General features: G+C 35.8%; 1 protein-coding gene across 1 annotated transcript in view; it reads right to left on the bottom strand.

Moving 5' to 3' along the window:
- Nucleotides 1–18,159, bottom strand: part of pax3a (paired box 3a) — a 52,314-nt gene extending 34,155 nt beyond the window's left edge. The window contains exons 1-5 of the mRNA XM_086076508.1: nt 18,069–18,159; nt 9,147–9,244; nt 8,807–9,042; nt 7,887–8,016; nt 7,558–7,701 (exon numbers count right to left, since the gene is read on the bottom strand). Coding sequence (XP_085932634.1) covers nt 7,558–7,701; nt 7,887–8,016; nt 8,807–9,042; nt 9,147–9,244; nt 18,069–18,118 — 658 coding nt within the window. The 5' untranslated portion in view covers nt 18,119–18,159. The remainder of the gene's footprint in view (nt 1–7,557; nt 7,702–7,886; nt 8,017–8,806; nt 9,043–9,146; nt 9,245–18,068) is intronic.
- Between the last annotated feature and the right edge of the window lie 2,411 nt (nt 18,160–20,570).

Raw genomic sequence — 20,570 nt, 5'->3', positions numbered from 1 at the left:
TTCAAATTGATTGTTTTATTTGGTGGTGTATAAAGGTATATCGTACAATCTTAAAACTGCTGGGTCAAAGCAGTAAAAACTGGGTCAAAATGGACCAACCCTTTACTTTTCATTTTGACCCAACTTGTTGGTGGTTTTGGATAAAACTAATTTTTATGTTTAAAAAAAATATAAAAATTATTAAAAAACATATATATTTTTTATTTTAAAAAAAGAAGTAAAGTTGGGTCAAATTGACATTGCCAATTTTCGTCATAAATTATTTTTTGAACCACCAACAACAACAACAAAAACAATTTGGGTCAAAAAGGGACCGACCCGCTACTTGGGTCAATTCGACCCATTTTTCTGGGTTGTTTTGTACAAAACGAGCCAATTTGTGGGGTTGTTATGACCCATTTGAGAGGGTTGTTTTGTACCAAAAAAACTTTGTTGTTTTGTATAAAAACCCAATAGCGGGTCAAGTCCAATTTCGACCCATATTAATTAATTTTTTTTTTTTTTTTTTTGATCCAGCAGTTTTAAGAGTTTTAAAAACAATCAGGTCAAAAATAACCTGATTGGAAGTGGACTGACCTTCTACTTTCTGGGTTGTTTTTACAAAATGACCCAATTTTTTGGGTTGTTATGTTACCCATTTCTGGGGAGTTGTTTTGTACAAAAAAAATGAGGTTGGTTTTGTTAAAGTGTACACCTAGGTGTATGAGTGGGTCGGTCCATTTTTTTTTTTAAACTCATTGTTGTTGTTTTTTGTATGTTTTTTTTTTCAAGACTAAAACAAATGGAGGGGAAAAAATCACCCAACCTGCTACTTGGGTCAATTCGACCCAACTTCCTGGGTTGCTTTGTACAAAACGACCCAATTGTTGTTTTAGGCGAAAAAGTTAGTAGTTAATCTGACTTTTTTTTTTTTAATAACCCAAATTGGGTTATTTTTTACCTAATTATTTTTATAGTGCAAAAACTTGGCCACTGTCCAAATACTTCTCATTGTATGAGCCTGCAAACGTCCACCATCTATTTATTCCTATGTATTTTTGAGACGTTAAGGACTGAATCAAAAAGGCATAACTCAAAACGTGAGCCCAGCGGTGCTGGCATGTCCATAATGTGCAATGTGCCCAGTAATAAAAAGGGCAAAAAGGGAGAGAGAGAAAAAGAAGGGAGGCTAAACAAAGTTAAGTGATTGACAACGCTGTCTGGCTTTAGTCAATTAACTATCCCATTGTGCTCCTCTTTGCAGAGTCTCCTCGCCCCCGACCCCCTTTTTTCTCTTCCCACTCCTTTATCCTCCCCATCACAGAGTTTTGCTTGGCTAATACTTGCAAGGAAATAGAGAGCTCCTTTTCTACTGGGGCTCCTCTCCTTGACCTTCCATTGCTCATGGCTTCTCTTTCAGCCACTTCACGGTGTCTCTGGGGTTAGCGGGGAGAATGCGGAGGAGAGTACATCAGTGCTCAGGGGGCCGGCACAGGGCAAGACCCCGGCCCATTACTTCAAAGTTGGCCTGAATTCATTAATTGTCCTTTGAATTAATATTGGGAGGATCACAATGCTGGTGCCAACAGAGAAAGAGGCTTTAATGAAGCATAGAGTGGCATTCAGTTGCAGATCAGCTCGAGTGGATTTGCTTCTTTTTTTTCTCTCTCTCTCTCTCTCTCTTTTTTTTGGGGAGGGAGAGTCTTGAGAATCACTCCAATGAAAGTGTTAAGTGTGTTTGGATAAGAGGAGAGGGACAGTGGGAAGGCATGCCATCACTCTGTGTACATACAGTGATGTGCAAAAGTCAGAGTTGTTGTTTTTGCAATGGTATGCAGTCATTTATCAATTAATTCCTTTTGGGTAATATGATAAGCGTTCAATGTTGAGCACAAAAGCATTTACTGGTAAAGGTTTGAGGGTTTTTATAATAATAAAAATAATGATAATAATGCAAAAAAATAGTTATTTGATTTTTTTAAATCATTATTATTATTATTATTATTATTATGAAAACCTTAAAATTTTAAATATATTTAAAAAATAATAATAATAATAATAACAATAATAATAATAATAATAATGCAAAAATAAATTTCTTTGATTTTTTAAAATCATTATTATTATCTTTTTTCCCCAACATTTTTAAAATTATTAATATCATCAATTGGACTATACACCAAAGGCCATGCCAATGTCGAGTTTCTTAAACTTTTTTACATCGAGTACAGTACCACATTAAAAAAAAAAACTTAGAACTCAGTTTTCATCATAAATGAGACTCAAGTTTTATTCCAAAAAAGTATTTTATATTGTAAGCCACTGTAACATAATGTAGAGTTTGAAGCTAAAGATCAACAATGCGCTTAAGTATAGGCACACATTTACAAATTCACTCAAATAGCAATTCTGTTAAAATAAGATAAATCAAAATTGTAACTATATGTTTCAACAAATAGTTCTTAAAAATTAAAAGCAAATCAATTAAACATAAAAGTTAAATACAACTGGACTGTACCGAGGCAGTGGAATATTGTAAATGTCTGGACTGAGAGATGTATGGGGTATAAATGTTTTTGTTAAAATCGTTTTCTAAATAAAAATAATAATAAATGAGGGATTTGGCAAAAATATTGCACAGTGTAAATATCACAACCATTCTTGTATTTGCATAACATAGAGCAAGAACCTCTTCTCAAACTGCAAATAACGATAACTACCGGTAAAAATCAAATTGCTGGAATTTGCCTTTACCGTTTTACTATGTCAACATTAAAGCTGCTGTAAAAAAATGACACGAAAACAACAAAGCTTAATAGCGGCCTGTACTAGTAGCGGCCTAACTTTTGCCCAATCCCTGCAAACTATTTTCAACTGGGCTTCTTATTTCCCATCAGCCCGCTGTCATCATAAGCCCCATAAACGCAGAGAGCGAGGCCCGCGTCTAAATTTCTCCATTACCCTTGGCCTGAGAGGAAAAAACGCAAACTGCAGCCGTATTGCAGACATTCCACCGGCCGACTGTCTCGCTAAACATCCCGTATTAAAACACATTCACCGTGGAAACGCCGTCACCCCTTAACAAGGTTGCGGCCCTGCTAGAAAAACTCCGGTGTTTATATTCTCGGATGTTAAGAAAGCTTTCGAAACGGATTACGATTGGGCCTGGCTTGCTCCAAGTTTACCTCGCGCCGAAGCGACGGGGGGAGCCGGCGTATTTACACAAACAAAGCCCCCGCTCGGCTGCTCCTTAGTCACAAAAGCGTTGCGATCTTTCATGTTTTTTGTCAAAGCTTGATTCCTCCCGGCCCTCGGGCCCGCCGGCCCGGCCCGCCGCACAATTGAGGCAGCAGAATGGCGGCAGATTGCTGCTGGAATGCGCCTCAATGAGGGCAATTATTACATGTTGACTGCGTTCACCATGGCACGTTTGAAAGAAGCGGGCGCTCATTCAACGTGGCACGGCAGGACACCCTTGAGAAGAAAAAGTTATCCCTTTGACTGTTTGCATTTCTGAGCTTTTCTTTTTTGCTCCCCCGCGCTCCCCCGCTGCCATAAATGGATATTTGCAAGAGTTGCGACTCCTCCTTGCGTGGTTGGCCTGCTTGAATTAGTTCAATGAGGCTAAAGTGCAAACAGAAGTAAACAGAAGCGAGGATGCTATCACTTAAAGTGTCTGTAAAGTGAAAACAAATGTCTTTTAAATGGGGGTGTCAGCCGATTCCATTTTTTTAATCGTGATTAATCGCGTGGCTTCAAAAGTGAACTCACGATTAATCGCTAATTTTATATCTGTTCTAAATGTACAATAAAAAGGGGGGGAAAAAGTGGAGAAGATTTCAACTAACAGAAATACGGCTGCATCTTTTAGTCATTGATATAGTAATTTCATAATTCATAAAATTGAGAGGGCTGGGTTCAAAAAATCTAATAATCGATATCGAATAGATTTTGCTTTTCAAACCCAATATCCATGAATTTATTATTCTCTTTTCCCCATAAATTCTTAAGAAAATAGAATTTTAAAGGCTAAAATTATTTTTGCATCTCACTGTTTTCTTGAAATGTACTGTTCACGTGAATTAAAAGTATTTTCTTACATCAATGAAAGACCTGATTTATTGCACATAAAGACAATTCCGAATCTTTTTAATTTATATTTACATTTATTAAATGATATTACAAAAATATTTTCATCTCATCCTTGCTGATGTCAATGTTGGTCTAACACGTGATTACAACAAGTGTTTACTTTCATTAATAAACCAGTTACTGCCTCTGCAAAATTTACTTTGGAATTTAATATTTGTGGAGTTATCTTGTCCTTGACATTTAAGAAGAATTGATTCGCTACAATTAATTGATATCAGATTGAATTGAATTGAAGTGAATTGAATCGGGGGAAAAAATCCAAATCGAATCGAACTGAACAGAAATCGAATTGATTGAAGAAATTGGAATTGATACCCAGCCCTAAAAATTGAGTCAAAATTTTAAAGATGTACTGTACTGTAAAAAACGAGTACGATTTTGATTTGTGTTGAGGTAATTTTTCTGCCACTAGATGGCATAATTGCATTTGTAAGACACTGGTGACAGCTCGGTGAATTTTTCTTTTCATATTAAGAGCTATCTAATCGTTAACATGAAGTACCTTGTGAAATTGTGCAAAAAATTTTAAGTCTCCACAACTAGATGCATTATTATTAAATTTATGACTGCTAAATTTTGCTGTGGACAATCTGCTCTGTTACGACTGGAATTCCCCCACTACAGGCTTTCCAAGTAAGGGGCGGTCATTAATCACGCGTGTTAAAAAAAATTAGTGGCGTTAAAAGGAACTTTAAATTAACTCAAAACTAACGCACAAATTTTGACACCCTTACTTCTATATTTGACACACAACAGAGAAAAGTGTTAACAACACTTGTCAAAAAAAAAAGGGAAGTTTGAATGCTACATCATCTAGCGTGCTAGCACAATGTCGTAGACACCAGCTAGCACGCAAGCTAACATGACAGGCCATCATAATTCAAACTCAAAATTGTGCTGGATAACCACTAATGCATATGATGGTGCCCCAAAAAATCAGGAACACTGAAACGGGGAAAAACAGTTTAACACGATATCGCCATAATTTAGCGCTACGTAGCAACAATTGGCAACACATTTCTAAACGAACTTCACAGGGTCTTTAATGGACTGCGTTACTGTGAATTGCAAAGCTTCATGCGATAAACAGACCCAAAGAACTCACTCCGGCGCAGCTGTTGAAATTCTACACACGCTTTACGTCCAAAACACAAACAACAGCTCCACAGCCCCACTTGCTAATGCCATGCAGACCCCGGGGCAAATCGGACCGGCACTTTGGATGCATCTCCCAAACTTTTTTTTGCCGTCCTTTTCCCAGACAAATAAATCTAAATGAGTCAGCTTTGATGTGAGCACTTAAGGAAAGGCAACAATGGCGCTGGAGGAGAAAAGGGGCAGAGAGCAACAGGCCTCTCTGCGCCGCAACAATGGCCTCTGCAAACACCTACTTAATCAATATTTGGCCAGAAGACACTCTCCTCGAGTCCCTCTCCCCGAACCCGCCCCTCCCCGGCCGAAAGCTGCCTTTTCACATTCTAATGAGGCACCATAAAAGGGAAAAACAACAACTACTTCCACAAAGAGACACAAGAAAGATATACTGCTGTTCTGTATATGAATGGGAGGAAAGCTTGTGAGCTGTTTGTAGGATGTCATCTATTTGATGTAAATACTTCATATGAGGAGTTCATCTTTACATTACAGGCTCTGAAAAGTTCGAGATTTTATCAGCATAGATGAACTTGATTGATGGTTTTTTTTTTTAAATCATGCACCTTTGAGCCTTTAAGTTGTTTTTTTTAGTTGTTTTTTATTTTTATCATTGAACTTTATTTAGTATGCTTGCGTGCGTGCGTGCATGCGTGCGTGCGTGTGTTTGTGTGTGTGTGCGCGCACCTGTGAATTTATCTATATATCTTGCTGGCTTCTTAGCTAGTTAGCTTGCTAGTTAGCTACTTGTTAGCTAACTATAATGATCTAATTAGCTACTGAGTTTGCTAGCTAGCTAAGGCTTTACTTATCTATTGATTTATACATGTATTTTATGTATTTTTAATGTTTGTATTTTCTCCACATCTTATACACATGTGCTTGCTTCATTTTTATTTGTCATGTTTCATTATTTTTTGTTTATATATCTAGCTCGCTCCTTAGCTAGTGAAATAGCTAGTTAGCTAACTCGTTACCTAGCTAGCTAGCTATTGCTTTACAGATCTATCAATTTTTGTACAGATATTTAATGTATTTTTAATACTGTATAGGCCTATGTTTATATTTATATAGCAAGTTAGCGAGCTCTATCCATCGATCTATCTATCTATCTATCTATACAAATATTTTATGTGATTTAATAAGGATATTCTGCATATGTTTATATTTGTTCATAATTCTAGTAAACACAAATGCTGGCTTTCTTCTTATTTATCACGTTTCATTTTATTTTGCATATTGATGTTTACACTTTGACATACACTTTTGAGTTTATCTTTTTTTTAAATCTAGGAAATAAAGAACTAACGAGAAAAAAATTATCTGAGTCTTCAATTAAGATGAATATGATAACAACAAATCATATAAACGACAATTTATTTTACAAATTTTTAATGTATAAAATGTGCTTTAAAAATAACTTACGACGTTGTTATTTGGGATAAACAGGTTGCATGCACGTATGTTATTTCAACTGTTTATTTGCAATGTAGTCAAACTCATTTGTGAAGTTGAGGGATGCGGCGTGCCCCCAGATCATGCGTGATTGAGGACGCCCGAGGCAGGGAGGAAAAAAAGGGGGGGGGGGGGCAATTGTGAGAGATGAAAGTGAAGAAAAGAAAAGGTATAGGGATTTTAATCTCGTGGCGAGAAACGCGTTTCCTTGCGCACGCAACCGTGACAAAAGCCCTAAATGCGCAATTTGAACGCGCAAAATTGAGCGCAAATGGACATTTTAGTAAATATCTCAAACATTGAAAAGGGAAATTAACTGAGTTTACGCAGAAGGGAGGGGGGGGGGGGGGGCCGCGCGTAAACGTGCGTGATTTTACATGCAAGCGCAGGCAGTTACAGTCGTCATCAATCATTAACTCCATTGAGTCTCCCCGAGCCAAAAGACAATCCAACAGGTCTTAAATCAACAGGTGCCAACTGGCTGCGCTCCATCTCCGTCAACCCGACCGCGCTTCTTCTTTTTTTTTGCGTCTAAAACCCGAATAATTCATCACTTCTCTTTTTCAAGGAACGTCCATTAATTTTATTTCATATTTGCGCCACCATTGAGCCTTGTTTAAAAAGTTGTTGTTTTTCCTTTATCGGCCTCAAACGGAAGTGTGAGTTTCAACGGACGTCATCCTCAATTGTTTCCAAAAGGTTTTGCTCATGATTTGAAATTATAAGGGGAAAAAAAGTGTATAAAAAAATAATAACGAAAGAGGCTTTAAAAAAAATTGTGCAACATGATGCAAAAAATAAAAAATGAAATCGACTTACATCTATCACCCAGGATGCCATCGATGCTGTGTTTCGTCCTGGGTTCGCTCTCCTCCATCTCCCTCTTCACCACCTCATCACTATCTTCCTCATCGTCACCCAAACCGCCGAATTTGGACCTCATGACGCGACTGATGGCGCTCACTTGAATTTGGAAATTGGAGGAAGGAAAAATAAACATGGGAGGAACAATTAAAAACGTTACAAAAGCAGAAATAATCTTTATCGGTGACCAAAACATCGAGTGCGGAGGTATAGAGGCTCATTTATTATTATTATTATTATTATTATTATTATTATTATTATTATTTTTGTTGTTTATATCGTACCTGAAGGAACGCTGTTTCTGTCACAAATGCCATCTTTCAATAACTTGTCCCTGATTTCCCAGCTGAACATTCCCGGGTTTTCCCTCTTGTATTCTTCAATCTTCTTGTCCAATTCTGGAGAAGCGCTTTGCTTTATGAGGAAAGAATGATTTAAAAAAAATAAAAATAAAACATGATCACGTTTTTATAACAATTGTGTTTGTGCTCATATTTCTGCCAAAAAAAAGTAAACTATGAGGCTATCATTCTTTTTTTTTCTTAGCTTATTAAAAGTATGAACACTTACTAATACAAACATGATCACTTTTTATATTCTGCATTTTTTTTAGTTGAGGCTCACATTTCTGCAAAAAAAAAAAAAATCGTATTTCTATCTTATTTCTATAAGCATGCAACTGATACTGTAAAATAAACAATAAAATCAAATAGCATTTTCAGCTCACATTTCTGGGAAAAGCGTGCTTATTTTTAACGTAAATAAAAACAGGAAATAAAATAAAAACGATCACTTTTTTTTATTATTATTTAATGTAAAAAAAAATGCTGTTTGTGTTCCCATTTCATGGGGGGAAACGCTTGCTTATTCCGACAAGCATGCATGCAATAATGATTCAAAAGAAACATATATTTTTTAAACTGTCTTCGTTTTTTTAAAGCAGCAATTTTTTAAATGCTGCACAATACCCTAATAAAATTAATTCTTATAAGATAAAGGCATGTAATAATGTTTCAAAAGGAAGGACACTTTTTATATGCAGCATTTAGAAAAAAAATGCTATTCTGCAGAAAAACGCCTATTTCGATATACATTTTAAAAAAAAATTGATCATCATCCAGCACATAGCTCACATTTAAATAAAGCTTCTCAACTTTGAACACATCTGATCACACAAAACAATTCCAACCGATTTCCTGCTTACTTTCGGCTTGCTGCCTCCGATGGCTCCGGGCCGAATGGAGCCGGTCTCCTGGTAGCGGCACAAGATCTTGGACACGCAGCCGTGGGAGACCCTGAGCTGGCGGGAGATGACGCAGGGCCGAACCCCGTGATGGGCCATCTCCACGATCTTGTGGCGGATGTGGTTGGGCAGAGGCCGGCCGTTGATGAACACGCCGCCGAGCTGGTTGACGCGACCCTGGCCCAGGGGAGTGGACACTGCGTGCGTGCGTGCGTGGGTGCGCGCGCGGGGACACAGAGAGCTCAAGAGTGTGGCTAAATATGTGCGTTTCGTTATGTTTTTATAGTTTCAATGGCCTTACCCTCCAGAGAGTAGCCTCCCCGTGCGTAATTCTGGTGCGGACCGGGTCTCATCATTCTCGTTAAACCTCCTGCCAGTGCTGTCATGCCTGTCGACCGTCTGTCAGGCAAGAAAAACACACACAAAAAAAGTTCGCCCCAAACTGTTTGTCCTCTCGTTTTTAATACCACTCAGCAAAAAAAAAAAAAAAAAAAAAAAAAAGTGCAACAACAGCGCTTGTTTCGCTCAACACGTTGGCTGTTCGAGGTTTGAGTCCAACTTCGCAAGCCGTCCTGTGAGGATTGAGAGGATGTTTTGGGAGGATGGAGAATAGTCAAACATTTTTATCAGTGGTGGCTGTCCCCCTCCGCGTCGCAGGCGAGCCCGCTGATTGGTCCCGGCTCCGGACGTCCAGAGGCTCCGAGGCGTTCTGATTGGACCCCGAGTTTGCGCCTCTGGAGGGTGCATTGACCTCGAGGAGGGTCATCTGGCTGCGATGTCACAAGCGTGCAACTTTTTCACAGGTTTTAAAAAAGCGATTGAGAGGGTGATTTTACCTGATTGCTGGCTTGCAGGCTCAGAACATTACTACTCATTGTTTTGGGATGATCGTAATTTCCCTCGAGGGATTCAGAGTAATGGATTCTCTAAATTAGTGGTTAGCGACCTCGGAAAAGACTTTACTCTCATGACAAGCATACAATAAATACAGTAGTGTAGTAGGTCTATGTGTTCTTTAAAAAAAAAAAAAAAAAGTGTTATTTTGCTGCCATATATATATCTTAAAAAAAAAGGTATCAAAAACTTGAATAATTATTAAAAACTCATTCACTGCCATTGACGGCTATAGACGTCAAAAATTCATTTGAACTATTTCTATTAGTTTAACATTTTTCATCACTTTTGTTAACAAGAGTATGAAAACCTAGGAAAAATGTATTGTACATATGGAACAGATATAACGTTTTTGATTAATCTTGAGTTTAAATAATTAAGTAATCAAACAAAAAAGAAAAAATTATAAAAAAATTAGGGGCATTTTTTTAAAATTGTAATTAATCGCATGACTTCAATCGTTAACTCACGATTAATGAAAAATGTTATATCTGTTCTAAACGTACAATAATTTTTTTCTAGGTTTTCATACTCTTGACAAAAGTGAGAAAAATGTGAAACTAATAGAAATAGTTCAAGTTCAGTTTGATGTCTATAGCCGTCAATGGCAGTAAATGAGTTAAATGATTGCACATCAAGTGCATTTAACAATTACTAAATTAAATGCAAATGTTTTATAGGGTACTAAGAAGTTAAATATAACGCAAGTGTACTGCAGTGATTCTTTTGTGTGCCAGTAGAGGGAGCCTTGACCAAACTTTGAGAATTTTTATGCATCGATACAGTACTGTAAAATACAAAGTAAACACTTTTTTTTTTTTAACACCACTACTGTCCAAAAGTTTTGGGTCAGACAGACACATTTGACAAAAAATGTGGGGTCACTTCGTGGCCTTATTTTTTAAAGTTATTTTTTTTGGGGGGGGGGGGGTGATATGTTAACAATGTTGAGAGAGCATATATAATTTAATTTAATGCTTTTCTTCTAAAAACATGGTGAAAAAAACATAAATATAGGTTTTACATTAAAGAAAATAAACTGACAAATGTACTTTTACAAAGTTCGAATAAATGTACAAAATTGTAAACATATTCATTAAAATGTGAAAAAAATAAGTATGTTAAAGATAGTGGTGATCCTAACCAATAAAAACACATTTTATAGAGACAAGTTGATAACTAGCATTTCTGTTGACCAAAAGACGTAGCCTTGAAATTAACACGTTTGCATTAGGCCACACCTCCAATTATAAGCAGCATTGGATTATGAATGTTTTGATCTTAGAATAAAAAGTATAGTTACACTCAACCAGGGGGCGACTAATGAATGTATGAAGTAAAAAAATAATAATAATAATAATGATAATGGTGTTTGCACAAGTCTGCACACCCTCTAATATCTGGGATGTGGTTGTGTTCATGAATGAATGAATCCATGAATTCCATTCAATTTCAACTCATCTGCTGCCATTTTAAGTGCCTCTGCTGAACCCAAAATGCATTTCAGATGTTCTAGCAGGCTTTTCCTGACTTTTCTTTTGGGTGCTTTTTAGCAGAAGACTGAACTAAGGACTTCATTATTATTTTTTTGACTGTTGTGATGTGGCTTTGGTCAGAATGAACCAATCACATTCAAACGCATGTTAAATGGGAGTCAGTAGTACAGCTGCCACCATTTAACCTCCATCAAATGAATTTCAGATGTTCTAGTAGGCTTTTCCTGATTTATATTTTTTGTTTTGCTTTCTAGCGCGTACCCTTAAGGCAGTGGCTGCCATTTTCAAATGTCAATAATTCCGTCTGCGTTGTCTTAAGCCCCAGTTCCAGCAGAAGAAAAACAATTGCTGATGAAATGATTCATCTTGTTGTCATTATTATTTGCATCACAAGAACAAAAATGGCATTTGAACAGGGGTGTGCAGACTCCTTTTTCTTCTTTTTTTTTATCCACCATAAATGCATTGCTTTGATGACATGATGAGCTCTGTGCACCATGTTTTCCTTTTTTTCCCTTCCAAGCTGAGAAGAACTTCAAGGGTAAAAAATGACCACTTCAGCAGAGCCATTACTATGTTTTGATGTAAAAGCATAATTGCTCAAATCATTTTTGAACATTGTGTGAAAACAAGGGAAAAAAATCATATGTGAGTTCAGTTGCGTCAGTTTAACCTTACCTCGATGACTGAGAATCTGCACAGACATGAACTCATTCACTGCCATTGACGGCTATAGACGTCAAAAATTCATTGACTTTTTTTCGTTTACTTTTTGTTTCCGCTTTTGTTAACAAGAGTATGAAAACCTAGGAAAAAAATATTGTAAATTTAGACCAGATATAAAATTTGTGATTAATCATGAGTAAACTATTGAAGTCGTGATTAATTACAATTAAAAAATGTAATCGCCTGACGACCTAATTTTATAATCTTTTATTTTTTTAAATAATCTTTTTCCAAAAAGAAAAGAAAAGATTAATTGTAATTAATAGCATGACTTCAATAGTTAACTCGTGATTAATCACAAATTTTATATATGGTCTAAATGTACAATATTTTTTTTCTAGGTTTTCATATTCTTGTTAACAAAAGTGGGAAAAAAATGTTAAACTAACAGAAATAGTCCAAATGAATTGTTGACGTTTATAGCCGTCAATGGCAGTGAATGATTTTTTTTTTTAAAGAAAAGATTATTAAAAATTAGAGGCGACCGGCGATTCAAATTTGTAATCTTAATTAATCGTGTGACTTCACTAGTTAACTCCTGATTAATCAAAATTTTTATATATGGTCTAAATGTACAATAATTTTTTCTTGCTAACAAAAGTGGAAAAAAAATGTTAAACTAATAGAAATAGTCTAAATTAATTTTTGACGTCTATAGCCGTCAATGGCAGTGAATGAGTTAAGGAAAAAAACTACTTTTTTTTGTAAGCACATTGTCCATTATCCTTTTTTCTTTTTAATGCCACTCAACAGATAGCTATATGTTCTTATGCTAAATGTGTCTAATAAACATTGTTTGCGGTAGCTATACTGTAAAACAATTTGGGCTTAGGAATGTGACACGGTATGCAAATATCAGTCATATCCTCTTAATCGTATCTGTGCAACATGATCTGAAAAAAACAAACACTCTACAGGCTAAAGTAGGGATAAAAACATTCAGCCTGACAAAGCCATTTCTCCCATTTGAAGGTCATAACATTATGAGCTTAAACTCATAAAAATCGAGGATCTGCTTACCCACGCAGAGATATTAGATTGACGCGGACATATTGTGTTACATTTTTGTTTTCTTTGTCAATTTTAGCAGTAGGCTATAATGCAGATTATCTATACTAGTTGCTTTTCCTCTTAATTCAGAACGAATATATGTTACATGCTCCGTGTTACGACGAGGCAGTAAACACCTTACAAAGCGCTGCCATGTTGTTCACATGAAATGCCCCAAGAGGCACATACAATAACTGCAATAAAATGTGGTCTTTTTTTTTCCTTCTAAACCACACGACTCCCCACCCCACCCTTGAAAAAAAAAAAAAACAATCTCCATCAAATAGTTTTAGCAACAATAGGAGCTGCGTGGGCATGTGGTGGAGACACACGGCAGTGTAACACAGCCGTGCAAATGCTCGATTAGGGACACATAGAAGCACATGAGGGATTATTTGACTTACTGAAGCCTTGTCAAGTCGTGATAATTATCATAATTAGGCGTGTTTAACAGACCGATACATTTTTGGCCCCTTCTCCCCCAGGAATAAGACAATAGGCCCACATCCCGAACATAGAACTGGTCATGACCCCCACAGGACAAAACACAGCATTGTTATAACTACACATAGTCAATTCTGTAAAGTCAATTTGACTCTAAATAGAGTCTATTTGGTCCCACTCTAAAATGAGTCAAATTGACACTTGGAAGAGAGTAAAATATGAACTCATTCACTCCCGGCTGTTTTACTGGATTTTGACTGATTTTGCCAGGCCCGCAGAATATTGTGCTCTATTGCTATAAAAACATGGAACCTACCAAAAGAAAGATTCGAGTCTCTTCTTTCATCAGGAAAAAAAGAGAAGCATATTTGTATCTGTTTCCGTTTTGCAGCAATTAGTATTAGAATATAGCTAAGTTTCGTCATCATTCACAAACCTGTTGAAAACACTGGCAAAAAGAGCGTGTTGCAACATGGCCCTGGTTGATCTCTTATACTCTGCTGCGACTTGCTGGCCGTTTTTGTAATAACTATTGATTCAACCGTTCTTTGCAGTTCAGAGGCTGCATCAAAGCCTTCTGTATGCTCTAGCATAAAAAACAAACAAAAAACGTATAAATACGTCCGTCTTTGGGACACTACAACGTATTTATACGTTTTTGGGAGCAAATGAGTACAATTTCTCAATGTATTTTTAGTGTGTACAAGAGAATTTGCCTATCCCATGAAAAAAATATATAATTTTCCAGTCAGAAATTTTAAGCAAATTTTGCAAAGAGACACTTTATTAGTTTATTTAAAAAAATAAAAGTTACACAAGAGTTGAGGAATGAACTCATGACCTTCAGCTTGGGAGACTCTACCACCTGAGCAATGCCACTCCGACTCCACCTCCTGTTTGCTTGCATCCTAAAGGAGAGTTTTGTTTCTCAACCAAATAATCTGTTTAGAGGAAAATTGATTCGACAGAATTTACTGTGTAACATTATCTAAAGTGACTAGTAATAGAGATCAAATCACTTTGAAGGCAATAGATGAATAAAAAAAAAAAGTTGCATTCCTTTTCTCTGTTACATTCAATATTAGTATAGCATTTTGCTTTGGGCAGGCCCAAAAAAATAAAAATAAATAAATAAATAATAAAAAGCACTGTGTGGACAGAGAACATGTGGAAACATTATATGTCCATAAAAGTCATAGTAAAGTTTGACTATCATGAAAAGGACATTGGATCCAGCGTGTCAAATCAATTAGCAGAGCAAGCTGAGTCAGAAATGTACTGTGGCGGCGGACAAAACGCATTAAAAATCAAGTACAAAATGTCCCTGAAAAGAAACAGTGTGTTGCCTTCACTAAACACAAGAAGAAGAAGACGAAGCCATTCGGGCCTTCAAAGCGCACACGTTGCAAGAAGTGGTCATTTAAAGTTAAAGTTAGTTCGTGGCTCTCGGACAGATGATGTGGATTTTGGCGTGGAAAGTGATAAGCGCGACGAGGCTCGCTTCCACTGCGAGAATAAATGCCTCATTTATTGTATCGCTCAGCATGTACAAATTTGGATTGTCATTGTGGTTGTCTGCCTCACACCAAAGGAATTCACGTCGAAAACTAAAATGGACATTGTGCATATGAGGGAAGGCTAAAAAGTTATTATATTCAAATGTAGACAAACATTTGGCTGTAGAAGTGCATGTCGTTATACACTTTAAAATCCAGTGTATAATACGGCTCCTCCAAAATCAATTTTCATTTTTCACAATTTCTCTTATTCTCTATACTTGTGTATGATACGGTCCCCATAAGTGAAGATTCAAAACATACCAGTAAGGTATTTTATAAATCTGGGTTAAAAACTTTCCCCATGATTAAGGTCTTTCAAATGATTTTTTTAAATCATGTTTTCAAAAATAATTTTCTTGCACTGTACGTAATCTTAGTAAGCAATTTTTTATGTATTTATTTTCTTTGCTTTTAGATCTCTAACTTTGTTAACAACGGCTTTTAACTCATTCACTGCCATAAATTCATTAAAAAAAAAAGATTATTAAAAATTAGGGGCGACAGGCAATTGAAATTTCAATCGTAATTAATACTTGACCTCATTAGTTAACTCACGATTAATCACAAATTTTAGATCTGTTCTAAATGTATAACCCCCAAGTTAACATCTAAACAATGTAAAAAAAAATCCATTTATTATGAAGACCCCTGTATAATACCACTCTCTTAATTTGGGATTATTTCTAAAAAAAATAAAATAAAAAATTTAATGAAATTAATAAAGTAAACAAAAATAGTAATATTGACGGATTTGACAGTACGGTACATGTTTTTCAATTGTCTTTTTAAAATAGTTTTAATGTATATTACTTATGCCCCCTTTATTTTATTCTATAATTCCTCGTTTATCGCTGGGTTTACATTAAAAAAAAATTACCCATGATGCGTGAAATTGGCGAAGCTGTCATCTTTATTTTTTTAACGTTTATTATATGTTTAAAGGCTGCAAAACCCCTTACCAGACATTTATACACCTTTCTGACAGGCATTAACATTTTCTCACATTTGTCTCTTGCTTAAACACTCAATGTGCAAACCTTCATAGATTTAAATAAATAATAATAATATAATAATAATAATAATAATAATAATAATAATAATAATAATAATAATAATAATAATAATAAATAAATAAATAAATAAATAAGGTACACCACCACCACCCAAAAAAAGAAAAGCACTAATCGACAATATATCGTCGGTTTCATGTCACGATATTAAAAGCAGCACACCTTTTAAAAAAAAGTCAAGTTGATTTCCATTTGTGCAGTTCTAGCACCCTCTGGTGGCTAGTTTTTTTTTTAGTGCAGTTTAATTTTCATTAGGGATGTTTTGGCCCTCTTATGTTTAAAATCCACGCTAATGGTCAATATGTGCGCGTGCATAAGCAAGTAAGTACCTCAATATTAAGTGCTATTAGAGATTGTAGGTTGTTTATAAGCATTGTTGTAACGTACAAAAGCACAATATTGTGTGTGGGTTTTTTTTTAGCATGAGCTCATTTTTTTAAATCTTGTGACCTTTTTTTGTATCGCCAACCTCCCCACAAAATTGTGATAATTATCGCATCGTGACCTTCATATCGTGATAATATCGCATCGTGATGTTTGGATATCGTTGCTAATAGTGAGGGAACACTGTTTATATATATTTTTTCTTTAACATTTGTATTAAGTGGAGTGTAGCTCGAATTTCATTGCTCAGTGTTACCGTTGTGTTTTTACTGTTCACATGACTGATAAAGATCTTGATTCTTTTGAATAATATCACTGCTTCGAGGAAATTGGAACGAGTAACAGAAATATTTAGTATGCAGTCAAACAGCGCAGTTATTATTGGCACGCAAGTAATAACAAAATGTTAGCCTAATTACATTTTTGAAAGTTTTTTGGGGAAGAATCAACAAACAAGACGAGACTAGTTGCCTCGATTGGACCTAGGCGCGTTACTATGACCTGGATGACTGACAATCTACACAGACATAAGGGGGAAAAAACAATATTTAGCATATTTGTATTTTTTTATTGATAAAAATGCAATAATGCTAACAAATGCTATTAATAATAAAAATGTGGCTTTCTATGTCTGTATCTGAATTTGTGTTGTCAGTCTGACTTCCGCAGAAAGAAACATTCAGTTCAATTCCATTGAATTGAATTCTGTTCAAGTATTTCATGTCAACAGGATAACTGATAAAAATAAATGATTGATAAAATGAATGTTGAATATTTGAATGTTTTGATTGCCATCCAATCTGAATCTACATGATGCTTTAGGGCTGTTTGCCTCATCTGAAACGGAATTATGAACAGTTCAAAATTAGGGGTGCACCGATCACAATTTTCTGGCCGATCGCCGATTCCCGATCTTTTGAAAAGTCTGACCTGCCGATCCCGATTTTTTTCCATAACAAGCAGCATAAACCTTCAGTGTTCCAGATTTGTTTTAGTGGAAAACATTGAACGATAGCTGTGAAATAATACAAACGGGTTGTTTTAACTGCACATGAAGTAGTTCTCCCAAATAAAAATGAAAAGCCAAGTCGTCATCTCAGCAGAAGAGGACAGTGGTAGAGATGAGATCGGTGATAAAGATCGGTTTATTTTTAAAATTAAGGAAATCGTGGGCCGATAAATCGGCTGGCCGATCGATCGGTACCGAAATAGCACAAAACTAAAAAAAAGAAAAGAAAAAGAAAATGTCAGAAAAAGCCTACTAGAACATCTTGAACTCTGGGATTAATCAGAGGCACTTTAAATGGTGGCAGGTGTGTGTTAGCTTCCATTCAACATGCAACATGAACGTGATTGGTTAATTCTGAACGCAGCCGCATCCCGTTATGAGGGTGTGCACACTTTTGCAACCACATCATTCCAGTTGATTTTTTCTCTATCAAAAAGATTTCGTTTTTAATTCAATGGAGTTGCACAGGTCACATTATTGGTGGAAAAAGTTTTGAAGTCACTTATTTATTTATTTACCTAGCATTTGAACAGGGGTGTGTAGACTTTCAGGAGATGACGCTACATTACTGTACATTTGCATTTGACATACTTGTACGTTGGATGATCTCTCTCAACATCTCCAGTGGGCTTTTCCACCATAAAGCGGACATTGCTGGAAAGGGGGACGACATTCAGGAGGAAATCTGCTCTGGCCCGGGGGGGGGGGGGGGGGGGGGGCGTCATCGTTACGACGGCCGGGCCGAGAAGAGGGCCCGTTTTTTTCGGATGCGTTTGATGTGATCAAATACGCACCACCCACAACGGCCGCGGGCTTGAGCTCAAACCGAGCGGCGTTACCATGACAAAAGGCGTCCACGAGGTGAAGCCAGGTGAGCTGGGTGGAAGAAAAAGAGAAGAAGAGCAGAATTTGTTAACGGCTGTGCCTGTGGTCATGTGGGGACGTCTAATAGTTGAGCAGATGACGAGTGGAAACGGTCAGCTAACAGTTTACGATCCCATGATGAAAACAGGTGAGGGCAGATTCTTATCTCGTTCAGGTGGCATAGCTTCCCGCAGAGCATGCGGTGTGCGTGCGTGCACGTGTGACACCTTAAATTGTCTTTTCAACACTCCCACGGGCGCTCGACGCAATCAATGCAAATTCGTTGCAAAGCAACGTACTGTATTGCGTAGTCACAATTAACTCATTCACTGCCATTGACGGCTATAGATGTCAAAAATTAAATTTGTTTAAAATGTTTTCCACTTTTGTTAACGAGAGTATGATTAATTACGATAAAAATTTTTAATTGACTGACACCCCTATTTTTTAGTCATCTTTTTTTTTAAATCACGTCAGGCGGTTACAATTTTTAATTGTAATTAATCGCATAGATTCACTAGTTAACTCACGGTTAATCACATATTTTATATCTGTTCTAAATGTACAATAAAATAAATTCTAGGTTTTCATACTCTTGTTAACGAAAGTGGAAAAAAATGTTAAACTAATAGAAATAGTTCAAATGAATTTTTGACGTCTACAGCCGTCAATGGCAGTGAATGAGTTAACATGGGCCAGACTGAATTTCTGTCATTTGCGTGCCAAGAAAATCTCATTTGTACTGTAAGCCTGAGCATCGCTCATTTTGAGTTTGCAGTCCTGCCATAGCGCAGATTATTATTATTTTTGAATAGTTAGTCTAGTTTGTTCTGCCTCCCGTCTAACTCATTCACTGCCATTGACGGCTATAGACGTCAAAAATTCATTTGAACTATTTCTATTAGTTTAAATTTGTTTTCCACTTTTGTTAACAAGAGTATGAAAATCTAGATTTGTTTTATTGTACATTAAGAACAGATATAAAATGTATGATTAATCATCAGTTAAATATTGAAGTCATGCGATTAATCACAATTACAAAATGTAATCGCCTGACGTGATTAAAGAAAAGAAAAGATTATAAAAAATTAGGAGCGTCAGGCGATTACAATATTTAATCGTAATTAATGCATGACTTCATAAGTTAACTCACGATTAATCACAAATTTTATATCTGTTCTAAATGTACAATAAAAATATTCTAGGTTTTCATACTCTTGTTAACAAAAGTGGAAAACATTTTTAAACTAATAGAAATAGTTCAAATTAATATTTGACGTCCATAACCGTTAATGGTAGTGAATGAGTTAATTTGGGCGCAATTGACCACTAGCTGGTGGCACGCTATTTTGTCTGACAAAAAATTTGACTAAAGAAGAATGAAATCAGGAAGTATTTGCTGGAGATTTTTTTCTTTTGTTCCTTTTATTTTCTATGTTCAACTATATTGTTAGGATGCTAATGCACAATCTATATCAAGTGATGTCTCAATTAACTCATTCACTGCCATTGACGGCTATAGATGTCAAAAATTAATTTGAACTATTTCTATTAGTTTAACATTTGTATCCACTTTTGTTAACAAGAGTATGAAAACCTATAAAAAAAATTGTACATTTAGAACAGATATAAAATTTGTGATTAATCGTGAGTTAACTATTGAAATCATGCAGTTAATTACCATCAAAAATTTAAATCGGCTGACACGACTTAAAAAAAAGAAAAAGGAAAAGATTATAAAAAATTAGGGACATCAGGTAATTAAAATTTTTTATCGTAATTAATCGCATGACTTCACTATTTAACTCAACAAATTTTATATCACTATATCACACACAAAAAAATCACTTTTGTTAACAAGAGCATGAAAAACAAGATTTTTTATTATTGTACATTTAGAACAGATATAAAATCTCATTATATTATGAGTGTTAAAATGTTTTTTTTTTGTTTTTGTTTTTAAGTTTGTTTATAGATCTTTAACAAAAACAAGTGCCATAAATCCTATAAAAACATACCTCAGGTGCATTGTAAAAATATTTCTATAGTGCAGATTTCACTTATTGTTGGGGTGGTCTGGATTGCTGCAAATGCATGATCAAATTAACTGTAGAATGTGTTTTATTATCAAAAAGAGAGACCTGCACATTGATGCGATTGCTTTTATCAGAACTGAGTACATAGTGTGAGTACTTTTGCCACAAGGGATGAAAGAACTTTATGAAATAC

Source organism: Leptonotus elevatus, chromosome 1 (genome assembly GCF_054856555.1).
Source record: "Leptonotus elevatus isolate MCC_2025b chromosome 1, RoL_Lele_1.0, whole genome shotgun sequence".
NCBI classification, from domain to species: domain Eukaryota; kingdom Metazoa; phylum Chordata; class Actinopteri; order Syngnathiformes; family Syngnathidae; genus Leptonotus; species Leptonotus elevatus.
The sequence above is the reverse complement of the archived record's forward strand: the minus strand, read 5'-3'. Positions and strand labels throughout refer to the sequence as shown.